General features: G+C 40.6%; 1 protein-coding gene across 2 annotated transcripts in view; it reads right to left on the bottom strand.

Moving 5' to 3' along the window:
• LOXL2 (lysyl oxidase like 2) overlaps positions 1-19,234 on the bottom strand; it is a 61,518-nt gene extending 42,284 nt beyond the window's left edge. For both annotated transcript variants that reach the window (XM_081334015.1, XM_081334016.1), the window contains exons 1-2: positions 18,872-19,234; positions 17,086-17,261 (exon numbers count right to left, since the gene is read on the bottom strand). In XM_081334015.1, the coding sequence (XP_081190141.1) occupies positions 17,086-17,261; positions 18,872-19,178 (483 nt within the window). In that variant the 5' untranslated portion in view covers positions 19,179-19,234. The remainder of the gene's footprint in view (positions 1-17,085; positions 17,262-18,871) is intronic.
• Positions 19,235-25,050: the final 5,816 nt, after the last annotated feature.

The raw sequence follows: 25,050 nt of genomic DNA, 5'->3' as shown, positions 1-25,050 counted from the left end.
AAGTACCGGGCTTAACAGACCCAATCCTTCATACAGTTTACCCACCCTCTCTGTAATTTGCTCTTCTCTGCTCTCCTTCCAGTTCCTCAGCATCTTTCTGATGCCTGAACAAAACTGGACAAGCAAGTACCAATGTAGCCTAAAGCCTAAAGCAGAGCTGTTACTTCTTGTGGGATATCAGTATTACAATATTGCTGCCATTCAAAAAGGCCTTGGCTCTTTTGGCAGCTGCCCCACATTGCTGGCTCGTGCTTCATGTGTGGTTTACTAGAACAGATGCTAGAAAAGAAATTAGTGTGCAAAGCGCAAAAGGATCTGCAGCTCCAGCCATCAGTTATAATCTTTCTGTCTCTGTAGCATATGGATTTTGCGGGCTGGAAAGGGCTTCTGTTCTGCTTGGACAAGCCAACATATGGAGTGAGAAAAAGCAAAGGAAAAACACAGCTCAGTTTTGGTGTTGAAGAGCAGCTGCTGGATGATGAGGTCTAATGAACTGACTTAGCTGCTAGCCAAGGCTGGTGTGAGGAGATTTTGAGTCCGTAGTTCCGTTGGTGCAGTGAGGTACCTAAGTATCGGGGACCTGAGCGCAAGGGGGACACTCGCTTCTCACTGGGACATGCTCCAAAAATTGGAGAGAGAGAGAGAGAGACAGAGACAGAGAGAGCAGGAAGGAGTAGAGGAAGGAGAGGAGAGTAAATGTTTGTGGCTGGAGTGCACGGACAAGCTGGAGAGAAGTTGGAGAGTGAAGTGAATTGTGCAAGGCCTGAAATTGGTTCCTGCTTAAAGACAGGAGAAGAACAGGGAAGACTTCCATGGAAGAAGGGAAGACCCCGAGCGACAAGCTCCACTCAAAACCTAAGAGGGGAAGGAGGGATCAGGCTGATGCAGGTGGCAGCTTCACCCAAGACCAGGGAGAAGATGGAGAGAATCAACTGCTAGAAGAGAATCCATGACTGAACGGGGGAGAGGGAAGAAAACTGGGCAGACAATCCTGAGGGAGGTTCTTCTACTAATGCAGAAGCAAAAGGTAATCAGCTGCAAACTCTGCTGGACTTATATCTAATAGTAAAGGTCCCCCTTGTCCAGTTGTGTCCAACTCTAGCGGGCAATGCTCATTTCCATTTCTGAGCTGAGGGGCCAGCATTGTCCAAAGAGGCTTCTATGGTCATGTGGCCAGCATGACTATACGGTGAGACAAAAGGAATGCTGTTACCTTCCCACCTTAGTGGTACCTATTTATCAACTTGCATTTGCATGCTTTAGGTTAGCAGGAGCTGGGCAAGAAGCTGAGCCCACCCCGATTGTGCCATGCTTGGGTCTTGAACCCAGGCTGTCAGCTGACAAGCTCAGTGTCTTTAACCAGTGAGCCATAAGCCCCACTGGACCTAGATCTACTAAGCTTTTACAGCTGACTCCAGATCTCCTAATTCCTGGTTCAACAGTCAGCCATGATACTTCACTGATTCTCTGCTTAAAGCTATAATGTACAGATTTGGACAATTGCCATGTTAATTGCAGTGTGGAAAATGAGATTTCATATAATATCCTTTCTCCTTTTTCCCAATTCTCAAGATTATTATTTTTTTAATCCCATTCATATCCCGCCCTTCTCCGAAGACTCAGGGTGGCTTACAATTTTAAGCACAAACCAATGTGCTTAGCAATAGCCTTCATTCTATGTATATGCCTGCTTATTAGGGCTTTCCCCCCCCCCCCAAGCGGTATTATTACAAAGTCAGCTTATTGCCCCCAACAATCTGGGTCCTCATTTTACCTACCTTGGAAGGATGGAAGGCTGAGTCAACCTTGAGCCTGGTGGGACTCGAACCTGCACTAATTGCAGGCAGCTGGTGTTACTTAAGGAGGCATTAGCCCACTGCTCCACCAAGGCTCTTTTTAAAAACAAACTATCCTTTTTTCTTGTGGAGTATTTCCAGTGATCATGCAATAAGCAAGTTGTTTAAAGTTTCCATTGTAGTTGTTATATAATTGACAGTGATAAGATTTTCTAATAGTTGCACATGGAATGGGGGAATTGGACAAAAAATGATATTTAGGAGGAAAAAATAAATCACCATAGCAAGCTTATCTGGTTGACTTGGAATATGAGTTCCTAAATGTTCACACCACATTGTATAAGCTACTAACACATTTGGCACCTGAAAACTCTTTATGGTATTTTTACTGATACCACGCCTGAAAAGTAGATGATTTATGGCATGGGTTATGGGAAGAAGAGATATCTACTGTACTGTAGTCTTATAGGGACTGAAGAGTTATTAAGTTTTGTTTATACTTGTTCTGAGGGTAGAAAGTGACTTTTTAAATATTTCTTTTCCTTTTCTTTCTTTGCACCTTTTATTTTTCTTTCTACTGCTCATTTTTCTCTGTTTATTTTTTTTTAAATTCTATTTATATCCCGCCCTTCTCCGAAGACTCAGGGCAGCTTACAATTTAAGCACAAACCAATGTGCTTAGCAATTTTATATTTGTTTTCACTATTGTAATTACAGTTTTAAATAAAAAACATTTTAAAAGGAAGATACTTCAATCTTCTGATGAATTCCATCAGATTCGCGCATTTTAGCAGAAAAGCCAATTTAACACTACATCCCATTTGCTCCTTTGCTGCCTCAGAACCTGGAATTTGTACCCCTTGAAATAATAGTCTCTTCTCTCTTTGTGTAGTGTTATGAAGACTAAAGTGTGAATGCTTTGTCCTGAAAAAAACACCTTTCACATCAAAAGAACAGTCGAACAACATGTAACCAAATTCTGAACACAACATGAAGGAAAGCAATGGGAAAACCATTTCTCTCTCTGATGTCACCAAGAACTGAACTTTACTGGAAATGTAACACTTATTAAGAATATTTTTATTTATTTATTTTATTTTTTATTTTATTATATTTATATACCGCCCTTTCCCGAAGGACTCAGGGCGGTTTACAGGGTGATTAAAACAAAAAATACAAAAGTTAAAAACAGATTTAAAAAATTATATCTGTCCCTGAACAAATAAAACCCCGGTTAAAATTAAAATTAAAATTAAAATTCTCAGCCTGGGCCAGAGAGCTCGAAGAGCCAGGTCTTCAGGTCCCGGCGGAACGAACAGAGGTCGGGGGCAGTCCTAAGCTCCACGGGCAGCTGGTTCCAGAGGGCAGGCGCACCCACTGAGAAGGCCCTTCCCCTGGGTGTTGTCCGCCGGCAGTCTCTTACCGGCGGTACCCTGAGAAGACCCTCCCTGTGGGAGCGCACTGGACGAAGGGAGCTTGATGCCGGCAGCAGGTGTTCCCTCAGATAATGATTTATTCTGATTTCACAGCTTGCATTCAGTTATAATCTTTGGTTTGTTAGTTCCAATGGATGACATAGAGTGAACCAGCCATTTGTCAAACAAGGTTTATGACTTAGAATATTTTGCAAAAGAAGCCAAAGCTAGTTTATTTCACAAACCATAATTAAACCAAATGCAGCTTACTGCAAGATGTGACTCTTGCTAGCTGCTGGCCTTAGCTGACTGAATAAAAACTCTTGGGTTGAACGAAAAGTGAGGACTGACTCAGTTGGCAGTAAACTGTTCCTCTTTCAGTGCAAGAGTCAATTAAAATTGTGGCTCAAAAGTTCTCATTCCAAAGGACATTCCTTTCCAACTGTGAGAAAGAAACATGGGTGACATATTCAGATACTGGCTACATTGCACAGAACATGCAAAGTTAAAAGCAAAACGGGGTGTGTGTGTACTTTTTCTCTTAATCCAGAGCCAGTTGTGTGGAGAAATTCTCCCCATATTGGGAAACCTTCCCCAAGTATCTGAGGAGAACTAAGATGAAGTCATTCTTTGCTCAAGTATGCTAAGACAAATAAACTGATCATGACAGCAAAGCATTTTCTTCTGTCCAAGATTGGAACAGTCTCTTTGGCCTGCGGTGACCACATAATGTTTTTGCACTATTCTGCTAGAATAGAATAGAATAGAATAGAATAGAATAGAATAGAATAGAATAGAATAGAATAGAATAGAATAGAATAGAATAGAATAGAATAGAATAGAATAGAATAGAATAGAATATATGGAATGGAATGGAATGGAATGGAATGGAATGGAATGGAATAGAATAGAATAGAATAGAATAGAATAGAATAGAATAGAATAGAATAGAATAGAATAGAATAGAATAGAATAGAATAGAATAGAATAGAATAGAATATGAATGGAATGGAATATGAATAGAACAGAACACAGCTGGAAGAACCCTGGAGGTCTTCTAGTCCAGCTGCCTGCTCAAGCAGGGGAACCTATACCGTCTCAGACAAATGACTGTCTAGCCTCTTTTTAAAAGTCAGCTGGACTAGAATCTCCAGTGATGGAGTGCCCATGATTTTTGGAGGTTAGCTGTTCCACTGGTTGATTGTCCTCACTGTCAGGAAGTTTCTCCTTAATTCCAGGTTGCTTCTCTCCTTGATCAGTTTGATCATTATTTACGTTCAAATGAGAGAAGACTCAACTGCCTTTTGATTTCGGTTTATGGAAAGTTTGTTCCCACCGCAGTCAACAGTACTTTAACCCCAGTTAGCTCTCAATTGTTATTTTACACTTACAATTATTATTAACAGAATTACATGATATTAATGTCTGCAAAACCTAACTGATCGAAAGGACAACTCTGAACATATAAACTTCCTTCTCAGAAAATGGTGGTTGGACCCAAATTTGTGATGGAATAATTGGTGAGACTTAAGATATAAAAGTTGGAGAACTCCTGGAACAACTCATCTCAAGCCTGGCCACAAAACATTCACTGTTTGCTTGTCTATTTTTCCCCAATAGAGTTTCTTCTTCTGAAATCCTGGGATCTCCCCATCCTTTTAATAGACTTAGAAGGAATGTTTCAGGAGGTCTTCTCGGATTTCCTACCAGCTGTGAGTTAAAACAATCATTGTATTTTGAGGAGCTGCCAAGCCTTTAGGAAATCTGAGCAATAATATAAAAAAGGCATCATTAACAGCCATTTGAACTCATAATATATAAAGAAAAAGTAGCTTTTATTTTACACTGACAGTGGGCAAGTGGAAAAGCGAGTTGGGTACAAAGCCAAAGGAAATAAAAGATAATCAGACACTGTTTCAGACATGTTATGAGCTCATGGCAACCAGGGAATGTTGTGGCAAGTTGCTCAACTTTTTTTAAAAACAACAACAACCGTACAATGCTCTCAAATATAAGAAAAAAGTAAACACTTCTCTCAACTCAGTTCCATATGGTCACATCTCTGGAGCTTTCTTGGCAACAATTTACTGCCTCCTTCTTTCTTCTTAGCTTACTGCCTTCTTCTAAGTTGTGTTTTAAATTCCCCAGTATAACTTTTAGTTTTAGGATTTCATGGTCCTTCACCCAGGTACTAATCAACCTGCTTAGATTTCAGTGATCAGAAACACTTGGCAAGGTTCTATCGCTCACTGTAATCTGTCAAATATTAAGTTGTTGTTGTTGTTAGTTGCGAAGTCGTGTCCGACCCATCGCGACCCCATGGACAATGTTCCTCCAGGCCTTCCTGTCCTCTACCATCTTCTGGAGTCCATTTAGGCTCACGCCTACTGCTTCAGTGACTCCATCCAGCCACCTCATTCTCTGTCGTCCCCTTCTTCTCTTGCCCTCAATCTTTCCCAGCATTAGGCTCTTCTCCAGTGAGTCCTTCCTTCTCATTAGATGGCCAAAGTATTTGAGTTTTAGCTTCAGGATCTGGCCTTCTAAAGAGCAGTCAGGGTTGATCTCCTCTAGGACTGACCGGTTTGAACGCCTTCCAGTCCAAGGGACTCGCAGGAGTCTTCGCCAGCCCCATAGTTCAAAGGCCTCAATTCTTTGGTGCTCAGCCTTTCTTATGGTCCAACTTTCACAGCCATACATTGCAACTGGGAAGACCATAGTTTTGACCATACGCACTTTTGTTGGCAAGGTGACGTCTCTGCTTTTTAGTGTGCTGTCTAGATTTGCCATGGCTTTCCTCCCCAGAAGCAAGTGTCTTTTAATTTCTTGGCTGCAGTCCCCATCTGCGGTGATTTGGACAAATATTAAGAGCCTCCTTTAAAATTCATTTGACAAGTAGAATATAGCACCAAACATGCTGCAGCTATTTCTTCACTAATAACTTTCAGAACTGCCCATCACTACAATGACATCATTATTTTGACTTTGACATAAGAATATTTGATGACTTCAGAAATGGTTTAGGTATGTGGAAAGGATCACAGGCAGCTTATAAAAGCTTATTATTAGATAGTTGGATCATATGGATTTGATCCAGAGTTCGTTATAATCAGACTATAGTTGTTGGCTTCAATGGGATGCATTTAAGTTTAATTCAGACTTGGACCCACTCAATCTTTGTTTAAAATAACAGATATCACTATAACTTCAGATAACTCTTTAAGGTTCATAAAAAGTATTTTAAAGAGCAATTTATGGAAGTAGATGCTTTTAAGAAAAGGTTCTCCCTCACCCCCCAATTAATTGAAGCTACTTCACCTGGCAATCTTGTCCTCCCCAATGCTTGCAGTCACATTTCAGTAATACACTGATTTCAGTTGCACTCATAATATTGTATCATTTTTTTACTTAACCTATCAAACACATACTGATGTCCAAAATTTCTGCCTTGCAGCAGAGATGACTATCTTGAGTTATTACTCCTCTTTAAAAGGTGAACTATGTAGTAAGCATTGACCCTGATCCAATAGGACCTTCTAGTCCACCCTCTGCTCAGTCTGGAGACCCTATACATTCCAGACAAATGACTGTCCAATCTTTTCTTAAAAATCTCCTGTGGTAGAGCACCCAGATCTTCTAGAGGCAATGAAAGACCCATCACTTCTCAGTTCAGCTGGTGAGAAGTGATGGAATGTATCACGCACATTCCAACAGCCTAGTAGGGTAAAAAAGAAACATTCTTGGCATGTGAGGCCCCAGACAAATGCAAACATGGCAGGAAGCAAAGCTGAGAAAAGAATGGGGAAGTGCCAGTAGCAGTCAGCTGTTAAAACGAAAGATTATGAATAAGGTATCTGTGCACAACTGAGAGACATACTGTATATAGATACAGTATATAGATTAGGGAAAGTCTGGTCCAAGCTGGGACAACATTCTATTCTGTTTATATTACCCAACAAATCATAAAAAAAATAGCCTGCAATTTGGATTGTTTAGTGTGTTTCCTTCCAAGTCCAAAAGATTGCTGGGCCCTAAAGGATTGATAATGGATGTGTTCAGTAAGATAGGACAGCACCTTTAACTCTTGACAGATCAACATATGGATTTGTCTTCCACTGAATTAAAGGCCAGCTGTCCCTGCTCAGATTGACAGTGACCGAGATGGATCAAAAGCAAAGGACCTTCAGAAGATTAGACAGCGATTAAATATAGAGCCCTTGGTGTGCAAAATGAGCTCATTAGCATTGGGCTACATCTTCCCAATGCACAAAATAGTCTATGACCGCTGTCTTTTCCCACCGGGACCTGTCTTCTCTGAAGCCAGAAGAACTTTGCAATGCCAGGAGGTTAATGAGACCACTTTAAGGAAGAAGGAAAAAGTCTCCCTTACTGAAGACTATGGCCTAATCCGACCCTGTAGGGTAGCCATTTAACATGTTTAAACTCTATGTGCTAATTGGTCACATTCTATTATTGCTTCATTGGACTTGCTTTTCCTGAACAAAAGCAGAGCACAGAGATACTTCTACCAACTGTGCTCAGTTGATGACTAAGAAATGAGCCTTCTAAATTCCCCTTGAGTTTTTCACATCTATCTACAGATAATCCTTGCCCCCCCAGCCATAATTGACCCTACAATGTCCATTGTAAATCATGATAGCCATAAAGTGGGAATTCTGGGACTTGAAGCCCACAAGTCTTAAGGTTGCCAAGTTTGGACACCTCTGATTTAGGACATGACTTTCCTCACAATGACCGTCAGAAGCTAATCTCACTTTTTCTCCTACTATTCACAGGACACTTTTGTGACAAGCTTGGGTCCTAGAGAATGGCTGAAAAGCATGTAACCATGGTCAAATGGTGGAATTAGGAATATCCTAGTTTTAGAGCCAAAGTATTTTGGCCACCTAGTGAGAAGGAAGGACTAACTGGAGAAGAGCCTAATGCTGGGAAAGATTGAGGACAAGAGAAGAAGGGGACGACAGAAAATGAGGTGGCTGGATGGAGTCACTGAAGCAGTAGGTGTGAGCCTAAATGGACTCCAGAAGATGGTAGAGGACAGGAAGGCCTGGAGGAACGTTGTCCATGGGGTCGCGATGGGTCGGACATGACTTCACAGCTAACAACAAGTTTTAGAGCAGGGGTCTTCAAACTTGGCCCTTTTATGACTTGTGGACTTCAACTCCCAGAATTCATCACCTGGGCACGGGCTTTGAGACCTATTCCAGCAGAATATGGGGGCATAGAGGCAAAGTTTAGTGAGTTAATTAAATAGACGCTAGATCAGAAACATTTGGCATAATTAAAATTGTGGCTCTTGTTGTTTGGATGGCATATTTTCTATGGCAAAACCTGGCTTTAGCATATGAGAGGGGCTTCGTTGCATGCCAGCTGCCCACACGCACTTTCTCCATTCATAGCTGAACTGATGTTAAAATTCAAACCCATAAAAACTTTCTGTTTGCACAGTGATTTTTTTTTACAGCTAGCAGCAAGGGCTATATCAAATAGAAAAGGGGAAAGTCAACATGACATATTTTTAAAGGAATGTTTGAGGTGATTCTTTAAAGAAATCTTTTATGAGCAGCTGTATGTCTTTTTTTAAAAAAACAAACGAAAACAAAATAGACTTCTATTTCCTAATGCCATTACATTGCTGGATATCATGGCAAAATGAGGATGATATACTTATATGAAACTAAACTTGCTGGACCATGTTGAGCTGAGCACTGTGAAAGAGCTTGCATTCAAATTCTGTCTCGGGTGCAAACTGATAGTTCATCTTCAAATGTGTTGCGCTGTAAGTTTTATTTTTCTTAGCCAGTACTATCAATAGCTGAGCTGATTAACTGGAATTACAGAGGCCGTAGTCCAACTTATCCAGAAGGTGCCAACATTAAGGAAAATAGAATTAAGTATTTCAGCTACTGGATGATCTTTGCTTGGTTCAAAATTTGCTTCAACTTATAAAGATTTCCCCCTTTCAGCCTTCCCTAGCCCACACAGTTGTGGGAAGAAGCACAAGTCCAATTCTGAAATGGTGCTCTTTTGGAATCATTGCGTTGGGTTTACATTATAAACACTCAGCATTATAAACACTCAGCTAAACTCAGTCACTAAGAAGGTTCAGATTTAGTTGGTGTTTGGATGGAAGGCCACCAAAGATGCTATGACTCTAGGCTAGAATGGAAAAATCAGAAGAAAAAAAATTCCCAGGAGAAGATAACAACAAGCCAGTTACTGTACATATTGTTGCCAAGAAAACTCCATGAGTAAGTTCATGAAGTCATGGGAGATTGAAACATGTAAAACTTTTTATAAGCCAAGGAGCCCATCAAATGGAGACAGAAAGCTATAAACGTAGCAAGAGATGTTTATAGTTCAAGACGTGGTGGACATTTTTCTGAGAAGAATAGTGGAGTCTTTTCTCCATGAAATCTTAATCTCAGTTGTCCCTTTACAAAATCTGCTCATTTCCCTCAATCTTTTAATCTGAAATAGCCTACCAAGACACATGCTAGACTAAAACGTCTTATTTCCAATCAATATGGCCAGTGGCAGTAGTGTCTGGGGATGATAGGACTTTTAGTTGTATATAGTTGTAGGGTACCAGATTAAGTTAGGATGATTGATATTTTTTATTTTTTAGAAACAGCTGGAACCTGCTTTGTTTTAGCTTGCTTCGGCACTGTTTCCTACATTTTAATACCAGTATAAGCAAACAGAGTTGTTGAGAATAGTAAGATGTAATGGTTAAAGCACAAGGCTAGAAACTGGGAGATTGTGAGTTCTAGCCTTGCCTTAGGCACAAAGCCAGATGGTTGACTTTGAGCCAGTTGGTCTCTTTCAGCCCTAGGAAAGAAGTAATGGCAAAGCACTTTGGAAGTCTTGTAAAGAAAACAAGAATCTAGTCCAGGCAGTTTCCAGGAATCAAAACTCAGCCAAAGGGAAAAGAAGGAAGGAAGGAAGGAAGGAAGGAAGGAAGGAAGGAAGGAAGGAAGGAAGGAAGGAAGGAAGGAAGGAAGGAAGGAAGATATTGTTAGAGGTCAGACCATGATGAAGACTGCAGAAATGTTTTTGTTGTGTTCTTATGCATGTATTTTGGTTTTATATTTTTTGTTTTTCATTGCATTCTGTAACTGAAATAAAATACTTTTGCTTCCCTTGGTAAATAACTACAAATTAGATTTCTTGAAAAATTATGTGGTTCTATTTAAAAATCCATTTGTAAGTGAAGCCAACCGTATTCCAAAAGAACTGAATTTACACCTCTTTCTTCCAGAAGCTTCAGAAATAAAAAAGCCAGACAAATAAACTTCCACTGAAGCATGACTGCAATGAACTGATATTATAATTGCAAAATAATGAAGAGCAACAGTCAAACAACTGCCTCTTCAGGCCTTGTCTGCAGACAGACAGTTTTTCCATGAAGGGAAGAATTCCTGCAGGGTCCAGGGAAGAGTTGTTTTTAGTCCACATGCTGATACACATCAAGCATCTGTGGGATATTGGACAGCTTAGCACTATCTGGTAAGAAAACAACTCCTTCCAGCATCACTCCTGAGGTGTGGAAGGAATGAGGCCATTTTAGACAAGGACAAAAACAAGGGAGAAGAAACCCGGTGGCTGGCCAGACTGGGGATAAGTATTCTGCAGTTGAACAGTTGCATATATATATATATGAAATGGCCATATCAGCCTCCCTTTAATTCTTTGTTAGCAATCCAAAAAATTTACACAAATATGAGCTGTCACTGTTGTGACTACAGCCTGCGGATGGCCTTAGGCTAGGCTGAAACAGGAAATAAGATTTGGCCCGTGTTTGGGGCCTAGCAAGGTATTCAAAATACTTAACAAACACTCAATACACACACACACACACACACACACACACATATATATATATATATATATATATATATATATATATATATATGCATATATATATGTGTGTGTATATATATATATATATATATATATATATATATATATATATATATATATATATATATATATATATATATATATATATATATATATATATATATATATATATATATATATATATATATATATATATATATATATATATATATATATATATATATATATATATATATATATATATATATATATGTTTCAAATGTTAACTATTTAGATTACCTTGCTAGGCCCCAAACATGCCAAACATGGGGCAAACATACTGCAAACATACTGCCTTGTATGCAATCAGCCCAGGTTCGAATCTCAGAAGGGTATAGCTGACTGAGGACGACTAAGGAGTCAGAAATGCATCTCAGTTTCCCTTTAATTCTTTGTTAGTAATTTACACAAATATATATATATACACACACACACACATACACACACACACATATGCAGGGGAACCTTTACCTTTATATGTATATGTATGTGTATATGTGTGTGTGTGTGTGTGTGTGTGTGTGTGTATGTATGTGTATGTATGTATGTATGTATAATTTTTGCTTCCTTTTCCCTGAGAAATTTAATATCATTCCTGAAATACTTGCCTCCAAAGAAAAGAGATGTGGGAGGTGTTCAGGTTGCTTAGTTGACCTTGGCTGATCTCAACATGTCTAAGGTGGGTTGACTTATTTAGGATTCAAATGAGAGACCACCAACGAAGTTCAGGATGTCAGGTTAGACCAGGAATTCAACACTTCCAACACCTACACACACACACACACACACACACACACACACACACACACACACTAAATATAATCTTGGAAGATTTTTGTAGTATTGCCAAAAAAACAGCATGGAGTCATGCTCAATTCAAAGGAGATTTTGTTTATTTTGTATCAACTAATTATTGGGCTGAGAAGCACCATTTTAAACATGGAATAGTGCTCTGAACAAATATAAATTTGTATTTGTATTTGTTCGGAGCTACAAGTCCAGCCACTGGAGCTTAATGTCGTAGGCTTAAAGAGAATGACTAGACCACACTCACCCATGACTAAGTGGGGGGGGAGTAGAACTCACCGTCTCCTAGCTTCTATCCTGGCGCCTTAGTTACAAGACCAAACTCGCTCTCAACAATGTTCAATTATTTGATGGTATTTTGACAGTCTGTTTTAGCCCATCTGAAGAATTCACATTTTCAAAATAGGTTTCAGATTTTGTGTCTTCATGTGCAGCATGTTTTGGGCGGAGTATGTTTCATTTTGTTTTGTAAACAACTGCACCACATTTGAAAGTGTTCTGAGGCATCTAGAATGTGTCAGAGAAACAATTGCATCCTATTCCTCCCATACATTTTTATCCTCTTGCATTAGGTAAAGGTAAAGGTTCCCCCGCACATGCATGCTAGTCGTTTCCAATTCTAGGGGCCGGTGCTCATCTCCGTTTCAAAGCTGAAGAGCCAGCACTTGTCCGAGGATGTCTCCGTGGTCATGTGGCCGGCATGACTAGACGCCAAAGGCGCACGGGACGCTGTTACCTTCCCACCGTAGTGGTCCCTATTTTTCTACTTGCTTTTTACGTGCTTTCGAACTGCTAGGTTGGCAGAAGCTGGGATGAGTAACAGGCGCTCACTCTGTTACGCGGCACTCGGGATTCGACCTGCCAAACTGCCGACCTTCTGATCGACAGGCTCAGCGTCCTAACCCACTGAGCCACCACGTCCTTTTCTGCATTAGCGGAATGCTAAAGCCAGAAATAAGCCCACTGGGAGGAAAAAAAACAAAACCAGGAGGCAAGAAAGAATTAAGACATTTTCCTTTGAGCCACAAAGTCCTCTTTGTAAATGTCCATATTATATTATATAACTCTGAAAACAGAGTTTAGAACACATCTTTGTTAAGCTAGCCAAAGTCCAAAAAAACAAAAACAAACCCCCCCCACAAAAACACAACCTAGTGAAACCCCTAATAAAATCAGGAATATAAACTGAACAGTAGATAGTGTCAACTGGGGTTATTTTTGCTGGTTTCTAAGCTACTTCCATATGAGGTACAAAATTAAGAAAACATGGGTACAACAGTGTGAGCCATCCTTGATTTATTTAGCCAGGTTCTTTGCTTCTACACAGTCTTCCTACAGAAAGCACCTGACTTCTTTCCCATTTTCACTTCCCCCAGATTTGATGGACTGAGCAACTTCCTTGGAAGAGTTAGGTTAATTTCAATTAATTTATCATCATTCAGGAAAAAAGTGGCCTTGAATTAACCCAATACACTTTGAACCTTTACGAAGGGATAGCAGAGGCAGAACAACTGGTGGAGGATGATTCATGGCTGAAACATCCTTGTGAGCCACCCTCCGTCTAGACTGTTCCAAGTTTTCCCCAGATTTTGCTCTGGAAAAACTGATGACTGCCAAAACTATCTCAAATATTTAGTGCCTCCTCCAGGTGCTGAGCTATCCTTAAGACAACTGCTGGAATTAAAAAGAAAGAAAAGGCTTCACGCTCATTCAAGAGAAGTTACACAGCATTCCATCTCTATTTGCTGGTGTGTGTGTTTTTTTTAAATGCTGGATCTCAAAAGATGCACGTTGGAAAGTCAGAACATAGATAATAGCACACATCTTGAGTAGTAATTTTTCTGTGAAACCCAGACATAGTCCTTTTTCGGGCAGAAAGAAAACTGATAAACTAGGTCGAACAGATGGAAACCTATCAAGGAGAGATCAAACTTAAAACTATGGAGAAATTTCCTGAAGTGAGAACAATTAATCAGTGGAACAGCTTGTCTTCTGGAGTTGTGAGCGCTCCGTCACTGGAGGTTTTTAAGAAGAGATTGGACAACCATTTGTATTGCTTGAATTGGCTAAAAGACCTTGAGGTCCCTTACAATTCTGTTATTCTGTTATTGAACCGAATCAAATGGAATCACAACGCTGGAAAGGATCTTGGAGGTCTTCTAGTCTAGCCCCCTGTCCAAAGCAGGAGTCCTTATATCATCCTGTTCTTTCACATTTCTAGCTGTTGATTGCGTAATCTTTCAAGGCCATCACAACATAGATCTCAGTGTTGCAAATGTGTTTACTTGTCCCCAAAAGATGCCTTAATTAATGCCATAATTAATGTGATTAAGAATGCCTTAATTAATGCATTAATATAATTAATTACAGGTGGTCCTCAACTTACAACGATTCATTTAGCAACTGCTAGAAGTTACAACAGCACTGAAAAAAGTGACTTTTGACCACCTTTACACAGTGGTGGGATTCAACTATGTGAACAACCGGTTCTCTGTGTGGATGCCGCTTCCGGAAGTCCATTCTGGGACTGGGCAACAAAATATTAGCTACCAGTTCTGCCGAAGTGGTGCGAACTGGCTGAATCCCACCACTGCCCTTACAATCATTGCAATCATCCGCATGGCCACCTGATCAAAATTTGGGCCTTCAGCAACTCGCATGTATTTATGACCATTGCAACATCCTCGTGTAAGTGATCACAGTTTGTGACCTTCTCAGGCAAACAAAGTAAAAGGGGGAAGCTGGATTTGCTCAACAACCTTGGATGAAAAGGTCATAAAGTCAGGTGCAATCATTGAACAATTAAGGTGCTGGTACTTACCTTTAAAGCCCTACATGGCTTAGGCCCGGGATATCTGCAGGACTGTCTGCTGCCGGGGACGACTTCCCATCGCCCAGTGCGCTCACACAGAGAGGGCCTCCTCAGGGTGCCGTCGGCCAGACAATGTCGGCTGGCGACCCCCAGGGGCAGGGCCTTCTCTGTGGGAGCACCAGCCCTTTGGAACCAACTGCCCCTTGAGCTTCGGATGGCCCCGGACCTCCGGTCCTTTTGCCGCGACCTCAAAACTTTCTTTTTCCATCAGGCTGACCTGGATTGATGATGGGTTTTTTAAAAGTTTTAATTTTTAACTGTGTAATTAATATTTGGGGCTGTTATTTAATTATTTTCTTAACTTTTGTACTGTTGTTTTTTATTGCTGTTAGCCGCCCTGAGTCCTCTGGGAGATAGGGCGGCATATAAGTCCCATAATAAATAAATAAATAAATAAATAAATAAATAAATAAATAAATAAATAAATAAATAAATAAATAAATAAATAAATAAATAAATAAATAAATAAATAAATAAATAAATAAATAAATAAATCTGGCTTAGGAATGGAAATTTTGGTCCCAGTTGGGACCCCCTGTATGTTACATACCAGGTTTGACTTTGCGATACTAGCATCCTCAAGAAAAGAAAGAAGGTCCTTTATTGAATATTTGGCAAACTTCCACAGTAGGGCTACAGTGCAATCTCCATTTACCCCAACATATTCTGCATTCTTCCATGGTTATTTCAGGGCTGCCATAAAAAGAAGCTGGATTTTTTCTGTTGTCTGATCAAGAGAGCTAATCCTACTTATCTGCTTTAGAAAATGGCAATGATTTCAAGAATTCCTGTATGGACAGACTTGATCCCTCTAAGCAAGGTGGAGGGCAGAGAGTCCATACCAGTCAGTAGTAGTAGTAGTAGTAGTAATGATAATAATAATGATAATAATGATGATAATAATAATGATGATGATGATGAAGAGGATGATGATGGAAGGGACCTTGGAGGTCATCTAGTTGAATCCCCTGCTCAGGCAGGAAATCCTATACCAGGGATGTCAAACTCGTCGTGTCACATGACATGTCATGACATGTCGCAACTTTTTTCCCCTTGCCGGAGCTGGGGTGGGCGTGGCTTCTGCATGATGCCTCCTGCCCGTGGGCCGGCAGTTTGACACCACTACACTATACCATTTCAGACAAATGGCTGCCCAGTCTCTTCTTTAAAACTTCCAGTGTTGGAGCATTCACCACTTCTGGAGGCAGGTTGTTCCACTGATTAACTATTCTAACTGTCAGGAAATTTCTCCCTAGTTCTAGGTTGCTTCTCTCTTTGGCTAGTTTCCATCCGTTGCTTCTTGTCCTGCCTTCAGGTGCTATGGAGAATAGCTCGTCTCCCTCTTCTTTGTGGCCACCCCTGAGATATTGAAACACTGTTATCATGTCACCCCTGTTCCTTCTCTTCATTAAACTAGACATACCCAATTCCAGCAACCGTTCCTCATATGTTTTAGTTTTGACATTGCATTACATCCATCAAACCTCAGATGACAAAAGATGTGGATGAAGTTATGGAAATAAGCATCAATGTCAAAAAATTAATTCTTTGTTAATAACCCAAGTCTGATGCTGAATTTAATTTAACCAGGGCACCATTTATGAATTATAATTATGCAATTAGACTTGTAAGACATCCAAACTCGGGGTTTAACTCTTGTTTATTCAGATTGGAGATCTTTATTATATTGACTGCTCTTTTTTTTGTTTCTTTAGCTCTTCTATTTTGTTACCTGCTATATTTCTTGGTTGTACTTTCAGGGTATCAAAATAAAATATAGTAAAACACAATAAAAATAGGAAATAAAATTGATGGATTTTTGAGCTTCTGTACTTAGCTTATTTTACACTTAGCAAATGGTCTTCTTAGTGTTTATTTGTGCTTCCACACATATTTCTCTTTACTAGGAAGTTATGAACCTGGCAGGCCTCAGGTGAAATATCTAATTGTCTATAACTCATCTTGAAAAGCTAAGCAGAGTGAAAGCAGTAAAACGAGGCACACACATATCTCCATCAAGGTCAGGTTCCTGATTCTCTAACCCAAGAAAACTCCACGGATGTATCAATGTGCTCACCAGGGATCCAACTTGGTTAAAGTAAGATTCGAGTTTCTTTGTGCAAAAGGTAGGCAATCCAAACGAAGATACTGAAACATTTTTTTAAAAAAAAAACCTCAGTGCAGCTGCAGGTATTGGCAAATTGTGGACGTTGCCAATTTCAGCAAAGGTGCCAAATGATCCGATGCTAAACTCTTTACTCCCAACTTTGCTTACCTCGATTTGATTGAGCAGAGGGTCCTCAAACCTGAAGCCAGGTATCCTCTTTTCACTGCAGACCACACTCACATCCTCGGTGTGCTTGCAGTCTGAGACACCCCATCCGTTGGAGGTACACTGAGCTATCGATGTCTCTCTGCCAGTGCAGTAGAGGTTGTCTAACCAGATTGGGCCTACAGAGAGAAAGAGGAGCAAAGGTCTCTTTTAGGAGATCCGGTCTCCACTTTGTAGAGTAGAAAGAATTTCATAAGATTGAGCTCTGCGGCCAACTATAGCAATGTAGAAGCCTCTTCGAAGCTGTCTCCTTTAGGAAGAAGAATGGAAAAGGCTAAGTAGCCATGAGGCCACACAGCTAAGCATCAGAGATTACCTTTATGTAACATTTGAAACATATTTTTTGAAATGTTATTTTTCAGACTGTTCTCCAAAGCACCAGAGGGCAAGACAAGAAAACAATGGTTGGAAACTCATCAAAGAGAGAAGCAACCTGGAATTAAGGAGAAACTTCGTAACACTGAGGTCAATTAACCGGTGGAACAGCTTGCCTCTAGAAATCGTGGGCACTCCATCACTAGAGATTTTTAAGAAGAGACTGGACAGTCACTTGTCTGAGATGGTATAGGTTCTCCTGCTTGAGCGGGGGGCTGGACTAGAAGACCTCCAAGGTTCCTTCCAGCTCTATTCTATTCTATTCTATTCTATTCTATTCTATTCTATTCTATTCTATTCTATTCTATTCTATTCTATTCTATTCTATTCTATTCTATTCTATTCTATTCTGTTCTATTCTGTTCCATTCCGTTCCGTTCCATTCCGTTCCATTCCATTCCATTCCATTCCATTCCATTCCATTCCATTCCATTCCATTCTATTCTATTCTATTCTATTCTATTCTATTCTATTCTATTCTATTCTATTCTATTCTATTCTATTCTCTGATGTCAGTCTTATGAGATAGTCCAGACAAGAAGTACACCCACCAGTACTAACTCTGTCTTCTGGTTTGAGACTTGCAACTTTCTGTACATTAACAGCAACTTGCAAGTCTCAAGGTACATTTCCACTACCACCACTACCTTTACAGTCCAAGAAACTAGGGAGAATCCTTCTGAGATGCTTCCATTATTTCTGCAGGTTCATCTGCCTCTTGTCTAATTGCCTAGCCTGCGGCTCTTCCTCCTCCCAAGGTCATTCCCACATAGCATTACATCAACAACAATTTTTTGCTTAATAAAGGTATCTGCAACAGTTGGGTTGGAGTAATGTGGAAGGTAGGTAGGTAGGAGGATTACACTGGTACATGGATAGGTAAGCTAGTTAATTACTTCGTTGAAATATTCTCAAGCTGGTGAAAGACTACCATAAAGCTAGACTTACTTTGGGGAAATATCTTATCTGATTTTGGAGAAGAACATGGAGTTCCAGAGCAAGGGTTACTACAAGGAGCCAGGAGCAATTACCTGATAGTTCCTCTCTCTTGGCCAGTATATAGTAAGTTAAATCTTCTGCTTCAAGAACCTCAAGTGGATGCAGTAAATGACATCAGAAATGAACTGTGAGAAGTGCAGTAAAGCATGGCTGAAGGTCTGCCCTAGATGGGTCAGGAATGGGATACCATGTGGACTCTAGGCCTAGAAGCCAGAGGTCAACATTGGTCTACCATATCTTACAAAAATGTTACGAGTCTTCGCATGCTGCCATACATTAATAGCCCCTTTTACCTGGCTGATGCTTGCTAGTAGGAATCAAAACCTCAAAAGGAAATCATTGTTCAGCATCTCACCTTCTCCTTTTCCATATTTGGAGCCTGGGAACCAGGATATAGCTTCCACATAGCCCAATTGCCTGCAGATCAAATGGGCCGGTTGCATGGAGAAATCGTCATCACAAATGGTGCCCCATTGGTTGTTATAGTAGATTTCCACTCGCCCTTCATTGTGCTTCCTTTTGTCTCCTGCCAATCGGAGTTGAATAAAAGGCTCAGTGCTGGATTGGGGTTTGGAATTCTGTTCATACTGGGCAAGGATCAGGTGGTCCAGGCACACAAACAAGAAGAAAAGGATCGAATAGTAGTTTGCGAAACTTGCCATTGAGGGTACGAAATTCTCTTTGGAGACAAGTCTTAAGTTCAATCCAAGATCAGAAAGTAGGCTGGCTGCTTTGCTGGAAGGAAAGAAATGAAGAAGATACTTGAGAAATAAGACAGATGCTTAGGGGTATATAAACATTCACCTTGGAGATCCAGTTCAAAGGGGAATTGATGGAAACTCAAATGGATTCCAAACCAAATGGCAGATGAGATGGACTTGATTGTCCAGATCAGATTGGAGGCTTGCAAACTGATTTGGAGAAGTGTAGCAAAATGATTCTTTTTCAGTCGTAGAATTTAATCTTTAAATGCTGTAAGCTACCCAGAATCACTTAGGTGTGAGTTGGGCAGCTATACAAACAATTGCCTCCAAATCTGTTGGTTTTGCTAAACAGAATCAGGAATCCAAATAGGGCGGCGTGATGGCCTAGTGGTGAAGACGCTTGGAAGGTTGAGAGTCCAATCCTAGGTAGTGGCAGATGTTTCTCTCCTAGGGCGCAAAGAGAAAATATCTGCTGTGAACTCCACGTGGCATCAGGAAGTGCAGCTGGCCAGTAAACACTCAGCTCCATCCACTCAGCCCGACTCTACGTTGAATTAAGGGATTACAAGGTCATAAAAAGGGAGTGAAAGGATGGGCTGGAAGTTAGAAATGATGTTCGGTAGTAGATTATGGCTGATTTTCACTTGCTTCCACTGACTTTGCCATTACAGGTAGTCCTCAACCTACAACAGCTCATTTGACTGTTTGAAGTTACAATGGCACCGGAAAAGTGACTTATAACTGTTGACTTATAAGTGACTTATAACTGTTTTTCACACTTACAGCCATTTTAGCACCCCCACGGTCATGTGATCAAAATTCAGATCCCAGACAACTGATTCATATGGATGACAGTTGCAGTAACCCAGGGTCATGTGATCAACTTTTGTGACCTTCTGACATGCAAAGTCAATGAGGAAGCCAGATTCACTTAACAACCGTGTTACTAACTGAACAACTGCAGCGATTCGCTTAACAACTCTGGCATAAAAAGTTATAAAATGGGGCCAAAACTCACTTAACAACTGTCTCACTTAGCAACATACATTTTGGGCTCAATTGTGGTCATAAGTCAAGGATGACCTGTATTATAATTACCATTGTTTGCCATTGCCAACTTTTGCAGCAAGTAATGACAAATCAACAGTTATGGGTCAGGAGTTGTGGGTATTATATGGCTTTGGTTTTATGGTTCGAGGAACAGCCTGAACTGCTAGGTTGCTCTTACAAATAGCAACAGCACTTAGACTTATATACCGCTTCACAGTACTTTACAGCCCTCTCTAAGCAGTTTACAGAGTCAGCCTATTGCCCCCAACAATCTGGGTCCTCATTCTATCAGAAGGATAGAAGGCTGAGTCCACCTTGAGACTGTCAGGATCGAACTCCTGGCAGTGGGCAGTGAGTTAGCCTGCAATGCTGCATTCTAACCACTGCGCCACCGCGGCTCATATGCAATTCATCTTGGAAAGCAATACTGTCTTTTCCATCTGCTGGATGAAATGCAGAATAATTTCCTCCACCTGCCCCTATCCGAGAAAGAGAGACAAAAAATGCAGCCTCTGGATGTTTATTTTTATGCTAAATCCGACATGAGCTTTGGCTGTATCAGGCGTGGCAAATTACTAAGAGAATTATTTTGAGAAATTGGAAGAGTTATTACTATTCCGGACATTATGGATTACCTGCAGGAGATGTGTCATTTATCCATTTTTTTTCTGGTAATCAAAAAAAAATAATGATGCAACGTGTTTCCTTTTGGCCCGTTCAACATACAATAAGCCAAAACTGTAATTGCACCTGGCTGGGAGAGAGACAGCTTTGAGAAGGGTGAACTGGATGCTGTCCTTTTTAACCCCTGGTCTCTCTGCAAACGTCTTTAACTGGAACTGGCTGGAACTCTCTGTTCATCCTTGTCTGTTTTCCTACGAGTCATGCTTTATAGAAGAAGAGTGAAATGCCAGATCTTGTGCGGGGAGAGTAACACTGTTTATGGTAAAGATTTCCCCTTTCCCAAATACCACCCCCCCCAGCTATTATGTCACAATGCATATTTCCATTACCGCACGTCTGACTTTTTAACCATACTTAATGCAAACAAAAGGCCCAGCAGAATTTGCTCTCTGCTTCCACTTGTACAGAAAGCAGCTTAGCAGACAGATCCCTGTAGGCCCTCTAGCTCAGCCAACGAGTTGATTAATGCTTGAGACTGGTTGTCAAACCGCACTGCTCCTTTCCCAATTCAGCGGGGAGGCATTTAAGGCGAGAGAATCAAAAACGTGAGCTCAACTCCACCAATCCCCACAGAGTTGCTGCTTTTGTCATTCTCCGTGCAAGCTGCACATGTAGCAGTCTGGAAAGGCACGTGTGCGGAACAGCTTCCATGTGAAGGGAAGCCAGGAGGCAGCAGAAGAAGCCCACCACTTCTAATTTCCTAGAACAGCCGTAACTTTTCCTGGCCTTGTCAGCATGCAAAACATAGCAACGGATGTGTTCTGCTCACAAACACACTTTTAGGAAAGAGAAGTCTCCCAAACTGAGCATCAGTTGTGATGTGGACAAGAGAGGAAGAGGATCAGAAAGGGAAAGGAAGAAAGGCTAGGCTTTTTTTTTTTTGCTAAGCATTATTTTAGTTAGATTTTATTGTCATGATCAATTTCTTTTAAGTTAACCAACCATGATAAGAGCAAGAATGGCCAATTCTAAATAATAGCCTTCTCTTGCAGTTTCCCCCCCCCCCAACTACAAATGAAACAATAACATTAGACAAGCTTGCAAGACCCAGATGAGCATAATAGAATCACAGGGCTGGAAGGAACCTTGACCAGAACTTCTAGTCCTTACACCATCCTGGACAAATGGTTGTCCAATTTTTTCTTGAAAACTCCAGTGATGGAGCAGCCACAATTCTGGGAGTCAAGTTGTTCCCACTGTTGGGAAATTTCTCCTTAGTTCCAGGTTGGATCTATTCTGTTGCTTCTTGTTCTACCCTCAGGTACTTTGGAGAATAAATTGACACCCTCTTCCCTGTGACAGCCCTTCAAGTATTGGAAGACTGCTATCAGGTCCTTCCTAAGCCTTCTCTTCCTTTGGCTAAACCAGGAGTAGGCAACCTTGGCTCTTTCATGACTCGTGGACTTCAACTCCCAGAATTCCTGAGCCAGCCACGCCTACAATTCCAATACAATTTGGGGAAGTATACTTCCATCCGTTATTGAAAGAGGCTAGGTTGGGAAGGCTGATCTAGGACTAAAAAGAGTGGTCCAGTGAACTCAGAGAGAAAGCATTTAGAAGGTTGTTCATCTGTTTATTTATGATTAAATTTCCACCTGATTCCAAATGAGTCTATGTGTAGGACTAGGGTAGGCAACCTCGGCTCTTTTATGACTCAGGGACTCCAACTCCCAGAATTCCTGAGTCAGCTATGCTGGCTCAGGAATTCTGGGAGTTGAAGTCCACGAGTCATGAAAGAGCCAAGGTTGCCTACCCCTGGGCTAAACATACCTAGTTAGCTTAACCGTTCATCATATGTTTTAGCCTCCACACTCATTATCATCTTTGTTGAACTTCTCTGCACTCTTTCTAGGAACTCAGCATGTTCAGAACACATGCCGGTAGGTTGCAAAGAACAGCTCCTTTCCAACTTCAAATTAAGAGGCTATTCAAGAAGCTAAGCTAGTTGACAAATCAGAACTAGTCAAGCTCTTTAGGATTAACAGCAATAAAACAGATGTTTAATTTTTTTTCCTCCAAAACAATTAGGGTTTGGAGAAATGAAATGGAATTGAGACAAAATTATGACAGATAATGGTTAAAGACAAGTAGACCTAAGTCATTAATGGTTTTCTTTCTTAAGAAACTAAATTGGACACCAGATTTAAAAGACAATTCAGTGGTTATCCTTATCCCTATTCCTTTCTTTCTCCCTGACCCAGGTCTAAGAATGAGGGGGTTAAGTACATATACAGAAAAACTAATGGCTTCTTGAGTACAGTTTATTGATTATGCCATAATGGTTTTGGCATACCCATAACACTGAGCTACAAACTCGGATAATCTCAACAAACTCTACATTTAGCAGAATGTATGAATTCAGTTTAAGACGGAACGTAAAGCTATACATTATTAGTATTTAGCAGACACTGATTATTTAAACAATATCTTTATACAGCATACAATAAGCAAAATCTTTGTAGTGGTTAATGACACGGTTAGAAACTGGGAGACTGTGAATTCTAGTTCTGGCTCAGGCATGAAGTCACTTGTGTGACTTTGGATCAGCTTCTCTCTCCCAGTCCAAGAAAGAAGAAAAAGAAGGTAGCAATAGCAAAGTACTGCTGAAAATGTTTCCAAGAAAACTTCAGGGATTTGTCCAGGCACTTACTAGGAGTCAAGAATGACTTAAAGGCACGAAATTATTATTATTTAATTAGGGCGGGAGACTAAAAGGTATGATGAATGATTGCAGGAACTGGATATGTCTAGTATAACAAAGAGAAGGACCAGGGGTGACATGATAGAGGCCTTCCAATATTTGAAGGGCTATAACAGAGAAGAAGGGACGCGGTGGCTCGGTGGGTTAGGACGCTGAGCTTGTCGATCAGAAGGTTGGCAGTTTGGCGGGTCGAATCCCGAGTGCCGTGTAACAGAGTGAGTGCCTGTTACTCATCCCAGCTTCTGCCAACCTAGCAGTTCGAAAGCACGTAAAAATGCAAGTAGAAAAATAGGGACCACTACGGTGGGAAGGTAACAGCGTTCCGTACGCCTTTGGCGTCTAGTCATGCCGGCCACATGAACACGGAGACGTCCTCGGACAAGCGCTGGCTCTTCGGCTTTGAAACAGAGATGAGCACTGGCCCCTAGAGTCGGAAACAACTAGCACGCATGTGCAGGGGAACCTTTACCTTTAACAGAGAAGAGGAGATTGACCTATTCTTCAAAGCACCTGAGAGCAGGACAAGGAGTAACAGATGGAAGCTTATCAAAGAGAGATCCAACCTAGAATTAAGGAGAAATTTCCTGACAGTGAGAATAATTAATCAGTGGAACAGCTTGCCTGCACAATTTGTAGGTGGTCCATTACTGGAGTTTTTCAAGAAGAGACTGGATAGAAATCTGTTTGGAATTCTATAGGGTCCCCTCCTTAAGCAGGAGACTGGACTAGAAGATCTCCAAGTCCTTCCAACTCTGTTATTCTGTATACTTATTAAAAAAGGCAAAATAATGCCACTAGGAATGTCCATCTAAACTAAATCTGAATAAGTATTTTAGCCCTTGTTATCTCATTTCTCAGAAAAGTAGAGGAACATAGACACAGGGCAAACATGCTTCCATAAATGCATTTAACACATTCACTATTTTTTTTTATCATAGAAACAGAAGTAAATGCTGGAAACCCATTAGAACGGATCTTCTCTCTCTGCTTCTGGAGATGATTAATTTGGCATAATAGCTTTTCAAGGTGGCATGGAAAAAAGTTTAGGTCTTCATGTTTATTGTCCTGGGAAAAATCAATCTAATCAATCCAATCCCCTTTTCTTAGCCAACATTTTATCCATAATGGAAAAGCTGAGTGTGGAAATGTAATTTAAGCTAAGAATACGCCATAATATCAGATTTTAGTCCTGGCTCCAGCAACTAGGATTGGATTTTTAATAGATAGCATTGGATAGCATTACAAGAAGTCTTTTTCTAATCAAGAGATCAACCACTTACATGGCAATTTTAAACCTATATATGCCATCTGCGTACATAAACAGTAATCTCCTCTCTCCTCCTAAACCATTTCAAAAGCTTTCTTAAAAAATCCTCATCATGTCTTTCTTTTCAA

The sequence above is a fragment of the Vipera berus genome (assembly GCF_964194415.1).
Source record: "Vipera berus genome assembly, chromosome: 8".
NCBI classification, from domain to species: Eukaryota; Metazoa; Chordata; class Lepidosauria; order Squamata; family Viperidae; genus Vipera; species Vipera berus.
Note: the sequence above shows the minus strand (reverse complement) of the source record. Positions and strands in the feature narration are given on the sequence as shown.